Source organism: Choristoneura fumiferana, chromosome Z (assembly GCF_025370935.1).
Source record: "Choristoneura fumiferana chromosome Z, NRCan_CFum_1, whole genome shotgun sequence".
Lineage (NCBI taxonomy): Eukaryota > Metazoa > Arthropoda > Insecta > Lepidoptera > Tortricidae > Choristoneura > Choristoneura fumiferana.
Genome location: NC_133472.1, coordinates 44,682,273 through 44,697,294, shown reverse-complemented (window position 1 = coordinate 44,697,294; position 15,022 = coordinate 44,682,273). Strand labels below are relative to the sequence as shown.

Here is a 15,022-nt window from a genome sequence, read left to right as displayed (position 1 = left end):
TATTTTACAAATATCATTGTCAGAACAGTACAATGTTAGTCGTAGCAACGACGATATTATATTAATACTGAGTCAAAACATCTTTAACTAGGGATAATGAGTATCCTAAGACCTCGTGTGCCTGAAATAAATGACTTGAATTGAATTGAATAATACATATTAACAAATTTTTTAATTAAATTAGGAAATTCGATGTTCTTTTTCAAAATCTTAAAAAATGAAATTAGGTGCCCAGATCTCTTACATAGTATAAGTTTTAGTATTCCATAATGTACTATACTTTATTCCATATGTACTAACTACACTAAACACACTTTTTTCAGAAGAGTTCCTCGGTTAATTAATGAACAATTGTATGATATTGACCCATTTGCGAGTTCGCTTGTTACTCTCAAAAAATTAGTCAGGCAACATTTTGTATAGTGTTTTTGTCAACATTTATCTTTCACTGAACCTAATTTTGTTGATTTTTAATTTATTTAAGTACTCACATTAGTTTTAAATAACTTTTAGTACCTATGAATATTTATGAACCTCGAGGTCTTTATATTGTTTTTGGTTTACCTGTATACTCATTAATATACGACTGTAGGACACTAGGCCATTAAAGCCCTAATGTAAAAACATTAAATTGATTAGGCTACGTACTCGTACTGTCTCTGTCTGACTGCGCTGGATTCATCAACGTCACGTCACTGATTAGCCATCATTCGAGGAAAGAGTAATGAAATAAGTTACGAGCGTATTGAAATCGCATCATCAGTTAAATAAACTACTATTTCGACGGCAGCAAGAGGCGACTGCAATTTTAACGTAATTCTTTTTTTTATAGGTCCGCTGCACCTCTGGACTTATTCACTTGTGTTAATTCATTAATCTAGGTGAATTACCTATGTAAGTACTTTATGTTGTTGTGGTCGTTGGGTGTCTCGTCGGATTCTTCTCAACAGAGGTTTTTTGTAGCCGGTGGGAGATTTTCTGACATTCTCGTGTTGTGTCGTGACGCATCAGAATGGTATCGGTTTCATACATGTTATATGGTTGCGTTCACATTTATCTGATGCGCTGCAGTGTGTTATGTCGCATCAAAGCTATAGAGAGTGAGAGAGACAGAGCATCACAACACGACAGATAAATGTGAATGCGGCTTTATATTCACCTGGGTTAATTCATTCATCTAGGTGAATTAGCTAAGTACTTATGTTGTTGTGGTCGTTGAGTTTCTTGTCGGATTCTTCTCAACAGTGGTTTTTCTGAACCGGTGGGAGATTTTTTTAAGCCTTAATTCAATAAAGATATTTTGACTTGGAATTTGATTTTGCTTTTGAATCAGTTCAATAGTTCCAGAGTTTGCCCTCTTAGTAACAAACGTACATCTCGTTATTCTATCGCCATCATCCTACTTCCTACTTTATATTATAATTGCGAAAGTTTGTGAGTATGTTTGTTACACCTTCACGCTGAAACGGCTGGACGGATTTGGATGAAATTTGGTAGGTAGATCGTTGTACATCTGGAATAAATCATAGGCTACTTTTAGTTCCGATATTCCCACGGGATAGCGATAAAATCTTGAAACAACCACTTGAATGCAACGTCAATGAAATCCACGGTTTAATTTTCGGTAATTCACACGGGAATTAAAAAAAAAACGAAAATTACGATTCTGCTGTTGGTTCTAATGATTTACGAGTGCGAAGCCGCGGGTAAACACTAGTCCTCATAAGAATTGATGAAATTAGTTTTAATAGTGATTATCAAGACTGAACAGAAATCCAATACGGCGAAACTTTTTCAATTTGCTTTTGTTTTACAGAAGTTAGTCGACAAATTGCTTTTATTTTGATACAAAACGGTTGGAGATTCGAAAGATATCTATCTGCTTTTACAATTTACTTTGCGTTCTAAGGGGCTGTTTCGCCATCCATTGATTAGTGTTAAGTGACGGTGAAATGTGATGCCGTCTCCGTCTATTCGAACAAAACAAATAGAGACGGCATCACATTTAACCGTCACTTAACACTAATCAATGGATGGTGAAACAGCCCCTAAATGTCATGATATGGCAACTCCACTGGATCATTTAACCCTCGACGCAAAAAGAGGGGTGTTATAAGTTTGACCGCTATGTCTGCCTATGGCACCGTAGCTCTTAAACGAATTGACAGATTCGAATGCAGTTTTTTTTTATTTGTAAGCAGTTTTTCTAGCAATGGTTCTTGGATATGTTTTGTTATTATTATATATTTTTTTTGTATTTTTTTTCTTTAATTGTATTCTTGCAGTTTTTAAGTATTTTATTTGTAATTATATTATTATGAAAAAATGACTTTCTGCCAAGTTTCTTGCGGCGCATTCTTCTTGGCAATGATGGTCTTTCCAAAAGCGCTGGTAGTTTAAAAAATGACGTGTAAAAGTGCCCATTGCGGCCTATTTACTGAATAAATCATTAGAATTTTGAATTTTTGAATTGAGGTTCAGCCGTTTTTGAGATACTGAACTTTGAAGTGACAAAGTCGGGGTTTTCCAACTTTTATGTTGGTTAGGTTATGATACAAAACGGTTGGAGATTCGAAAGATAACTCGTACCCGCCTTTATAAAGTACGTTGTTTCCATAATAAATCAAAAAAAAAATTGACGTTGTGTTCTAAATGTCGTGATACCTATGGAAACTCCACTGGATATTTTTTTTTTTTATTTTTATTTGGCTGGATGGCAAACGAGCAAGTGGGTCTCCTGAGGGTAAGAGATCACCACCGCCCATAAACATCTGCAACACCATATTGCAGATGCGTTGCCAACCTAGAGGCCTAAGATGGGATACCTCAAGTGCCAGTAATTTCACCGGCTGTCTTACTCTTCCTATTTTTGTCCCCCGACGCAAAAAGAGGGGTGTTATAAGTTTGACCGCTATGATTGTGTTGTGTCTGTGTCTGTCTGTGGCACCGTAGCTCTTAAACGGGTGGACAGAATCGAATGCAGTTTTTTTTTATTTGAAAGCAGGTTTTCTAGCGATGGTTCTTAGACATGTTTTATCAAAATCGGTTAAGCCGTTTTTGAGGGGTGCGTCCCACGAGGTATAACTACAAAATATATTATTTCATATTAATAACTTTCATAAGATACAATGGACGTTAGCTATAACAACAACGTTTGCTTTAATACGTAACGCAATTTCTGGAAATTTTTGACCCCCCCCCGTACCTAATGCGCCGTAACATTTTTCTTACTCCCTAAACGTTACGTAACACCCAAATGACCATTTATATTTAATTTTTATAACTTTTCTTTACCCGTTGTCCTCCGCCCAAATTGCGATAGGTGTTTTTTATTTTATTTAAATTCGACTGGATGAAAAACGAGCAAGTGGGTCTCCTGATGGTAAGAGATCACCATCGCGCATAAACATCTGCTACACCAGGGGTATTGCAGATGCGTTGCCAACCTAGAGGCCTAGGGATACCTCAAGTTCCAGTAATTTCACCGGCTGTCTTACTCTCCACGCCGAAACACAACAGTGCAAGCACTACTGCTTCACGGGAGGATTAGCGAGCAAGATGGTGGTAGCAATCCGGACGGACCTTGCACAAGGTCCTACCACTTGCAGTACGTGTGTACCTAATACTTAAACGCTCCCTCCCCGTACGTTACCTACTTACATAACCAGCACTGGAAGAGGAAGTTTGCTGTATAATGCAGGGTTTCTCAAACTTATGGCTCCACGTACCCCTGTTAAAGTTTCTAGACGATGGAGAACCCCTACCCCTGTTTTATTTCAATCATCATCATAATATAATGTACATTATTTATTTAAATAAAAGGTAACAAATATAGGTAAGAATCATCTTGCCAACAAAAATACAAACTGAAACAAACAACAACAAATAACAAACAAATAAGGAACAAATTTGGAGTTGAATAAAAAATACAAAAAGACTCCAAAAACCAATCTTAATCATCTTGCTAGTCTTGCAGCCTGGTGGTTTTTGGAGTCACGTAAACCTTGTCGCGAACCCCCTACCGTCGAATAGCGAACCCCTAGGGGTTCGCGTACCCCACTTTGAGTAACCCTGGTATAATGCAATGAGGGCTATCGTTTTTTGTCTCACTAGATGGCGCACTGTTGCGTGATGTTTTTATGTATGGCTTTCAAAGTCTGTTATTACGGGCGTGAAAACAAAGTTTAGATTAAAATCATATTTAATACACCTTAAAACCGTACCATAAAAATATCGCGCATGCCACAGTGTTGCAAAGTCCCCGTTTTGTTCGGAAAAAAGGGAGGACAAAGGTTTCTAAAAGACAAAACTGTCTCAAAACACAGACATCCACTGCCCCGGAACGCATGTTTGCCATAATTAATTTCAGATATTGCAAAATATTTACAAAATTATTCTAATTATAAATAAACCCGCGTAGCTCACCCAAAAACTATGAGATTTGACATTTCGGAGACCTCACGCTACACTAGCGCCTCTAGCGGCGAATTCATACGCGATAGTCCTCATTCGTTTATAAGCAGAGTAGCAACATTGTTACAACTCTTGGCCCATACAAGTAAAAAGGTAAATAGGTAGGTATTGCTGACTTAGGGGGATTGAAATAAAATACCATTATTGTGTTTAGTATACAGGAAATGTGTTTATTTGTTTAAATAGTGTTGTTTATATAAAAGTCAATTTTCATACGATTTGTTAGGCCCATTGCTATGTATAAGATAAATGACGTTTGTGTGCGAGTGAAAGAATAGCAATGGGCTCAACAACACACAAGCGCACTTAAATTTGTATACAGGAATAAATACATATCGAAATATGTATACAAAAATATTAATGTTGCATTCTTTTATAGTGTCGATGCTGTGTTTAATTTTTTTAACCCTTAAGTGTAATTCTTAAATTGCAAACTTATTACCCCAATGTATACATAATAAACATGTTTGTATACTTTTTATTCAATATCTTTTACGATTTTCGCCAAACATATTAGAGTCAATAGAGTGAAATTAAATATAATCTTATTTCTATTAACTAGTTTTATGGCATTGGAAATAAAATAAAAGCCACCAATCGTGGTGTTACGAGTAACTAATTTTTTCACGGTGCCCAGTCCTAAAGTTAGGTACAATTAAATTAAGTAGGTACAGTCGAGTTCATAAACTTGTGAGCAAAAATATCTGAACCCGACTCTATTGTTAACGGCGTAGAAACTAGAAACGCTTAAATGTCTTAACGTGGTTACATACATAATCATTCAGATAATTTCTATTTATTTAATACTGACTATTTTTCTGTCGGTTTTGATTTTATTCTTATATTTGGAATGAATTTTAAGTCACCTTGTACTTATATTTAAATAAATATGGATAGTTTAACAATTTTTGCATAATATTATGCCGATTTATGCCATTTTATCTCTTGCCTATTCGAACATTTCAAGTAATTTCTTTTATTAACGGCAAAAATTTCAGGGTTGTCAATAGGGCATTAGGCAGAGTTCTGCGCAGGGGGCGACACTAGCGCAAACCCTGATAATGTCAGTTCTATTATAATAACTAACTAATAATGATGGTCTTTCCGAAAGCGCTGGTAGTTTTAAAAAATGACGTGTAAAAGTGCCCATTGCGGCCTATTTACTGAATAAATGATTGATTTTTTTTAATTTTTTTATTTATATTCTGTCGCCATGACAGATCACGACCAAGAGTTGTACCTGTAGCAATCATGATATATTTATTAATAACAAAATAATATGATATTTTACACCGATAGTAACGATAGAGCTATATTTTCAACCATTTAATTGTAATAATATAGTAATATTGTGGCATTTAAGATACTCAAAAAACTGTTCACAGTTTTGTGCTAGTGCTGCATTCTGACGGCCGAAAATTTCAGTAATATTCCCTATTAATGTGTGTATGTGTGTGTGTGTGTGTGTGTGTGCGTGCACGTGCGCTTGTGTCATTGAACTAATCACAAAATAACAGCCAGTTAAATGAAACACTTAGTAACGCTATACGATAAAGATTCAAAAATTGTTCAGTCATAATTTCTAAGAAATAGTTTTTCCACAATATATTATATAATAATATTATTTTTATTCTTTTTATTAATATATAATAAGATTCACAGCTCAATTCCGAGTGGGTCTCGTACATCGCGGGAGGTTATTGTCGACGTGACAAATGTAAAAAGTGACAGAGCATGCGCGAGAAATCATTTTTTTTAGGTACTTAAAAATCCTAAAATTCTTTGGTTTCTCTTGGAATGTAAATACGAAAAAATATCTCAAACACGTTTGAGTTTCCATCTGAAGTATCATTGTCAAACTGGCAGGTTTTCTAACAATGCATCAGAGAACTATCTCCCACTTTGCTGCCACTATCACCATAGTATTTGATAGGTATCATCAGCCAAATATGTGGTCTACCACCCTAAAGTTGATAATCGTTTGCATGTCATAAAACAATAGTGCCAATAGACGCGTCTGTCCACGTGAAAGTTCGACTTTAGCGACATATTCATTTGATAGGAACTTGTTTCAAAATTGATAGACCACTTATTTGGCCGACCGTACATGAACGCGAATGCGTTTGAGAAGTTTATTGACACCAAAACTGACACTAAAATCGCGGAAGGCAAAACAAATTTAGCGACATCCAAATGGTGGTCTCTCTCGGTATAAAACATGACTACTGTGTTTACAATGCGGACGCGTTTGAGATATTTTTGCCATAAAAACTGACAGTAAAGGTCATAGCTCATTAGATCCACCCGGCACCTGATCAGCACCGCCTCGCGAGTGGTTAGTATTCTTTACATGGATTAGTATGGGCGTGCTCATTGCATCAACTCCGTAGCGTCACCGGATCGCTTCGCTTGCGAGGTGTCCACGCGCGGACGGCGAGTAAGCCACTCGGTGATGTCGCTGCTAGTACGCTACCCTCGCGTGGACCACGCGACGTCCACTCGTTGGCCACGCGAGGTCCACTCGTTGTCTACGCACCGTCCGCGCGTGAACCACCTGTCGACAACGAGTGGACGCCGAAATTCGAGGCGGTGCTGGTCAGGTGCCGGGTTGCTTTAATGAGCTGTGACCTTAAATGCTCGCAACGCATTATGAATTTGGTGAGACAAATACGTTCTTTCTCAATTAATAACATGCCTTGAATACACACAGAACATGATCTGACGCACAAAGACCGCCTTTTCAAACCTATTAATACTTAAGTTTGACAAGTTCATAAGTTTTATAAATAATTTGTGTGTAAAATATAAATGTTGATAGTGTAAGTTATTTGTGGCAATAATAGTCTCGAATGCGTTTGCGTTAGTGTCAAATAGTTTAGTGGCGCCGGCCGCTAGAGGCGCTGCCGATTTGCCCGTAGTAATGCTATGCGTTGAGACGTTTAAATTGCAACAAATACTTGCACATGCACCTAAAAAAAGTTACTGCAAAAACATTGCGAAATAAACAAAGTGATGTCAATTCTGTGAGATAAAAACTTATTATTTACTTTGGCACTGTCCATATAAATTTGTATGAATGCACGAGTACGAGATTAAGATTAAAACTATGAAACTATTTGGTTACAACATATTCAAATAGGTGAAAAATTTGGCACTGTACGAAGAGCGACGTATTAATCGTCTGAACTAGCTGGATTTCAATTGACACTAATGTCATTGGTTGTCCAAATAAATCATATTTTGATTAAGTACATAAAAATTGCCAGCCAGTAGGTAAAGTACTGTTTTTTGCAAAGAATAATGCCGAAAACATTATGCTGCAACCTGCAACAAGTTACAATATGACTGTGAGATATCCAATGCTAACCATAGCGCGGAAAGGGTGAGCTTGCATAACATGCATGTGAGAGTTTCCATAACATGGACATACCCTGTCATTTCATAGTTGTCCCGTGCATAATTTTATTATACTGACGAAATGTTTTTTTTAAGATGCTTTTCAACTAAGAGTTTTACGTCTCCGTTAATCGAACACAAGTGAATTAGAATCTACGCAATTAAATTAGTCAGTACTCGTTTTGGATTGTACTGTTATTTTAGTTTAATCATAATATTTAAAGTTTTGTTTTACTACTATAATATTTATTTTCAGGGTGTATCCATATTAATACCTACACATGACAGTACTGAAATGACATACCTAAGAATAGATCACACTTTCCGAGCTCCGATGACAAATCTTTTAGTGATTTTTTTCGAAGTATACTGTTATAAAACATAATAAAATGGCTTCCTTAGTCATAAAATCTATTTTTACAGAACATACTCGTAACTAATAATAAGTACTACAAAATTATGATCTGTTGCGATGTTGAATCATAATGGACGAATTCATTCGATTAATACGCCTGATTAGCTATGGGTCAGTTAAAGAATGTAACACACAATGTAACACACAGCAATATAATTAACTACCAAATACCTAATATACGAAGCGAAGAAAGAGTGACGTCACCAATTATCAAACTACCCCCAAAAACGTATAACCAAAATTATATATTATTCCCACTTCAAATTTTTTACTCGTTTTAAAACGTCGTTTTAATTTTATTTTATTATCTACCTACCCTTACGTCGTACCTTCGTTTCTTAGTCATAGTTTTTATCTAAATAAACCGTTGGTTAACCGAATTTTTTAATTTAATTTTATTCTCTGTTACTTCAACACTGGCAACTTTGACATCGTCACTTTGTGTATACAGTAAACGTTGACTATACGTTTATAATAAACGTTGACACTAAACGTTGACACTAAACGTTGACACTAAACGTTGACACTAAACGTTGACATTAAACGTTGACACTAACTGTTTGTCGCACTACGTTCTGCGTCCTGTATTTTTGTCACATTGTATGAAACTTACTTCAGTTAGTAACACTATTATTTGTGAATAAGGGCCGAACACAAAATTTTATAATATAATAATTGGAATCGGCCGGTTTTTTTTGTTATAAAGCCTGTGTTGTTAAGAAATATTTTTGGTGGCCATTTTACGTGTTTTCCTTGTAGAATATGAGCTAGCTTGAATATATAAAATTGTTTAATTTGTACGGAACCCTCGATTTCTCTAATAGAGTCACGTTTTGGAATTATTGTTCTGTTGCTTTAGAATTGTTGTTTATCCTTATGACTACGAGCAAATCAGCAGCGCCTCTAGCGGCGCGCGGCAGCAAACAGTGTCAATGTTAAAGTGGTTATGGACGTGTTTTTAACCGATAAAAACAAAAACAGAAAGCACCACATGAACACCTAGAGATTGATATTATGGTCGCCGTGTCCGCTCGCCCCCTGTGTTTGACAACAACTGGGTATTTACCCCGTACTATGAAATTTAGAACGCGCGGTGACAAGCGACACCCGTCATACAGTTTGCGATGGTTAAGCGACAATTAATCTCTTAGCGAATATACTTTAACTTGCTTTAAGTATTGTGTAATTTTTGACAGGACGCAAAACGCAGACTTAGAGAGAATTAAGCTAAATAACAGAAAAACTGGCGGCAAATATAAAATTTCAAAGTTGCCAGTGACAGTTATTATTTTAAACTATCTACTCCGTAGGTACTTCCCACCGTAAAACAATATGGAAGACCTAAATTTTGTTTTAATGACATTAAAGGAAGAAAGAGGACGTGATATGTCAACCCACAGGTTAGAACAGTGAGGATAGTGTTGGAACTACTAACTTATAGAGGCCAAGCTGGTATACCCTTTCTTTCTTACTATGTGGGAATACGGCCCAATACCTATGTTATTTTTTTATACATTTTTTTAAATCGAAGTTTAACAATGCGTGTTATTAAACCCATTTTTAAGATACATTTACATACAATTTTTTTTCGTTGCTGAACAATACCTGTGTTCTCATATTAATGCAGATGTTATGCTTAGATTTATGCGTCCGAGTTGAGAAACCTCGATAGCCCAAAAGGATGTAGCAGTTGATCAATCAATCAATAGATGGCGCTAGATATCACTAAATCAATCCGTCTTTTTAAATCTGCCTGATGTTGATGAGATTGATGCACTCTGTGCGAGGTCGCAGGTGTGGGCATTTGCAAGTGTCAAATTGCAGTGTTTTTTTTTAATATGGCTCTGTCCATTGGAGAACAATGTTGCCAGTGTCTAGTAGGTTTTGCCGTTGTACGGTAAAAATCTAGAAAACGAAATATGAGAGGTAATGATGGATGAACGATGGCCGTTTGCAGGGTTGCTCTGCTGCTTGTCAGAGAGTTTTTTTTAGGGTTAAAGCGCCTTAAGGGTCAAAGACACTAATGTCCTTGTTTTTAGTTGCTTTATATGAGATGAGGGGACAAATCCATTATGGATGACCGGGAAGAAAGAGACCAGTCCCCAACTCAATAATTAACGGTGTCTCTCTCTGGTGATTATTAGAAGGCCAGCTAGCAGGTAAATATAGGGGCTGTGACACGCGAGTGTCACATCTGTCACATAGTAAGGGTGTACGCTAGCTAACTGCACGCGTAGTTGGTAGCGTGGCACCTAGCGTAGGTACACCCTAACTTTTATAATCTGTGAAAGGGTTACCAGCTGTGTCTCTATAAGCCTCGATCCCTTTGGAAAGTGTGCGCACTGAAGAAAACACCTATCATGCATCTACAACACTGAATACATATATCCATTCACTATTATAGGTTAACACACTATAACTGACTATAAACAAAACTTGGTTACATAGAAATGCCAATGCCATCACTGATCAAACAGAGACAGACAATCGGCACCTACATACAAACGAGCGAGATAAAATATAACATAAAAACTTACGTAACTTTTTTTGGAAATAAATATTACGTATAATTTCTTCATGGCCTAAATACGTACAAAATGCTTTAAGTCAACCGATCATTTATGACCGTTAAAACAGATCTTGCTCAGTATTTTATTTAAAAAAAGACCAGTAATTTTTATATCTCAACTGATGGTAAGTGCGAATGAGACGGCAGATTAGCTCCTATTTTAGGTCTTGGCTCTAATTTAGGTAGGTAACCTAGTGGGAGAAGGCTAGTGTGCTGAAAAATCTAATTATGAAAATATAGCGAGTTAAAGTTATACTTACGTAAGGCATATCGCGAGACATTTTTTAGTACGGTGTGACATCACGGGACCCCACTCCCAAACCTTAACCCTGCTTTGTCATTGTTTGGCCTCGCACCTAAGAGTTGTCCCAAATTCATATGCCAAATTAAATAAAAAAATAAGCGTGTTACGGTAAAGGAAGACACGCTTGTGCAGAAGTTTTATGATGTGCATGAAGTTCCCAATGCACACTGGGCCCGTGTGGGAGCAAAAGCTCAGGCCCACTTATTCTTAGAGGAGGCCTGTGACCAGCAATGAGAAGTATATAAACTGGGATTGTAACCCAACTATCATGTCGTCAACATACGTAACCATCTTTAATTTCCAGCACAATTTTAATGCATGATCATGTCCTCGGTAAACACGTGAAACCACAATTATTTTAAACGACAATCTAATTAACGGCGCTCTGATATAGTACGGGATCCGGCCGCATTTCAACGTTGTTTAATAAAATTAAAAGCAATCCAACGGTTGTAAATGTTTTGCGGTCCGTTTGAGGTGAACCTTTTGTGCATTTGCTCTTTCATGTTTATTTCGATGCAGGTGGTTTAATGCATGAATATACGCGTGTATAACCGCAAACAAGGTAGTTAGGCTTCCTTTTTAATGGAGGATTCCTTCTTAATGTTTTATTACAATATAACGACTTTTTTTTCCTTAGAAATCCCAATAGTCTCATTGTGTCTTTATAAACTCGAGAAATAGTATAATAGTCTGTAAAATTTCAAGATTCTAGCTTCAGCGATTTGCTGTGCGTCGCCTGTCGCGTTACTCTTTTATGTAGAAATAGACGATTATATGACGTGCAAATATTGGCAGTTGTTCTTCGCACTAGAGGTTAAATTTTAACGTAAGTACATCGCTAACGTATTTAAAATAACCCGTCAACGAACACGACAGTATTGGCCAATAACGCTTGTTTTAACACTTCACGTTAAATGCTTTCCAATATATTATTAAAAATGGCAGGTTATTTGTGACTGACATTATTGCGACAGTTTTTAATATTTCAATGAGGGTTTCTATGACAGCTAGGTGGCGCTGTTCTCGTGAGATCCTTTTGACAGCATTGAAATTTAAAAAAACTATCATGGGACACTTGACACCAATACGGTATTTGACTATTTTGTATATGTTTTATAAATTAAAACTACACAACGCCTGTTATCGAATAGAAAAACAATTTTTAAGCTACCTTTACAAATAACAAGGTATAAAGGTTTGAAATTCAAGATTACATAGAGAAAGACATACTGGCATGTGACGTCACACGCCAGTACCGCCGTACTTGCTGCATAGAGAAAAGCGTTTGAGAAAGAGAGGTATATAGATTTTTCAAAAAATCACTATAAATCCAATTTTCAACCGATTTAAATGTTCTCTTCGCTAAACACTATCTGTATATCTATATTTTCATAATAATATTAAGATATGGCAAAATCAGGAGTTGTCAAATACCGTATTTTCTGATAATGTAACTTAGGGCATTAGCCTAGTTATTGGCGCAGTTTCTCAGAGAGAATAGTGTTAATTACCACTACAAAAAATGCAAGAAGTGCCTTTTGTTATTAATTACCACCAGGGCGCAGTGACCCAAAGTGAGTATTGGCCTCCAAAACCAGATTACGCCAAGCTTTGCGATCTTGAGCCAGCTCTTGCCAGCCTTCGACACCGAGGTCCAAAAGATCTTTCAGGACCTCGTCCCTCCAGCGGTGCCTGGGACGACCAACCGGCCTACGTCCACTCGGTCGTCCCAAGTACGCTCTCTTCACGGCTCGATCCTCTCCCAACCTTTCTGCGTGCCCGAGCCACCGGAGTCTGGACGCCTTGGTCTCTCCTATAACATCGGGCTCAGATACCAGGTCCTCAATGTCCCTGTTCTTCCTTATCCTCCAGCTACCGTCCTCTCTCTGAGTCGGCCCCAGAATCTTCCGCAGAATCCTCCGTTCTGCCACGAGCAGCTTATTCTCTTCTTTCAGCGTTAGTGTCCAAGCTTCGAAATCGTACATCAGGATCGATCTAATGGTTTGTTATTATTTATACTCGTAGTTGTCCAGTTAAATTACTTTTCATCACACTTGCTCGTAAACAGTGTCGTAACATGCAGGCTACCTTGGTTGCAACCCCCCAAATAAAACCCTCGACCTTAATGTGCTTGTCATGAAACCCGTGGTCGGTAAATGAGTCATTGCGCGTACAAATTCTCTTGTCATGAAGCCCAAGGTCGGTCAATGAGTCGGTGCCCGTACTGATGGCGCTGCGCGCGCTGCTGCAGGACCACATGGACCACATGCACACGCACGTTGCGGCGCATGCCGAGGAAGGGGGAGGGGGAGGGCGACGCTGCCAAGAGCACAGCCTAAGGTATCGCCAATATTTGGAACAATTATATGTTTTCTTTTACAAATAAAAAATTTTACTTGCAAATGTGATGAAAAACATTGTATGTCGCACGGGCGGTACTAGAATTACGAACATCGACTCATAAAAGCCCGAAGTCTTCGACTTCGGGCTTCTAATAGACTCTCGTTCGTAATTCCTTATTTACCGCCCTTAAGACACAATGTACTATTCCAAATAGCTAATCTTAGCTAGTTTTAGTAACACTTTGGGACATCTTTTACGGCGCGGTCTGAAGGAATAAGATTCACTTCTGTCATCTGTTTTAACCGGCTTCAAAAAAGGAGAAGGTTATTTCCTGCTACAATTTAGGGCTATTTAAGACCTGATGCTGTTACTGAACCATAGAGTGAGCTGTATTCTCGGTCTCATAAGCACTTACCCTAAGGTGAGTGACTAATTCCTGATCAGTATATAAATAATAAGTGTAAAGACCTTGTTCCTCGTACATAACCATCTTACGTAACCAGCACTGAAAGGGGTCAAATATTTCCTACTGCAAAGAGATTTCGGTAATCAATTGGTCACTTTTACTGAAAATTTAAATTCTGGAAAATTACGTCCGAAGACGAGCAAAGCGAGGAGTATTAGAAACAATTGCGGCCACGTGTGAGTCGAGCGAAGCGCCAGGACCTACCAGTGCTGATTATGTAAGGGGAAAAGGGCCATTTGGGTACTCTTTGACGCATTTTGTTTGTTGTAAAATTCGGTTGTAATTATAAACATGTGTATGAATAAAAAATATGATCGTTGAGGAGTTTAGACATATTCGGTGTAGAAAGCATTGCTGGTGCAGTTGCCGTTGTCGTTAGGAGAGTCGGGGTGCTCCTCGGGCTCCACCCCGTTAGTCCTCATTTCGTCTCGAACCTACGACAAAGAGAAACGTGTGAAATTTTGTATGAAATTGGACGTACCTAATACTTCATGTCATCATCATTTTGCTTCGAAAGATTCCTCGTTTCGTCGATAAAACTTCAACACCGTGTAACCAACCTAACCTATGTAACCTACAAAGAAGAGTACACTTTCGAATAAAAATAGAATTTTGAAAATCGGTCCACAATTGACTGAGTAATCGGTGAACATACAAAAAAAAAACCAACAATTTTTTTAATTTGTTTTTAATTCGACTGGATGGCAAACGAGCAAGTGTGTCTCCTGATGGTAAGAGATCACCGCCGCCCATAAACACCTGCAACACCAGGGGTATTGCAGATGCGTTGCCAACCTAGAGGCCTAAGATGGGACACCTCAAGTGCCAGTAATTTCACCGGCTGTCTTACTCTCCACGCCGAAACACAACAGTGCAAGCACTGCTGCTTCACGGCAGGATTAGCGAGCAAGATGGTGGTAGCAATCCGGGCGGACCTTGCACAAGGTCCTACCACCTGTACATTTACAACTGCTTGATGCTGGCACTAAGATGGTAATAAGCCGTGGTGGCCTAGTGGTTTGACCTATCGCCTCTCAAGCAGAGGTTCGTGGG

At 37.9% G+C, this 15,022-nt stretch overlaps 1 protein-coding gene across 1 annotated transcript in view; it reads right to left on the bottom strand.

Moving 5' to 3' along the window:
- Window positions 1-4,851: 4,851 nt before the first annotated feature.
- Window positions 4,852-15,022, bottom strand: part of LOC141437899 (dipeptidase 1-like) — a 292,943-nt gene continuing 282,772 nt past the window's right edge. Inside the window, exon 12 of the mRNA XM_074101471.1 lies at window positions 4,852-14,403. Within this exon, the coding sequence (XP_073957572.1) occupies window positions 14,296-14,403 (108 nt within the window). The 3' untranslated portion in view covers window positions 4,852-14,295. The remainder of the gene's footprint in view (window positions 14,404-15,022) is intronic.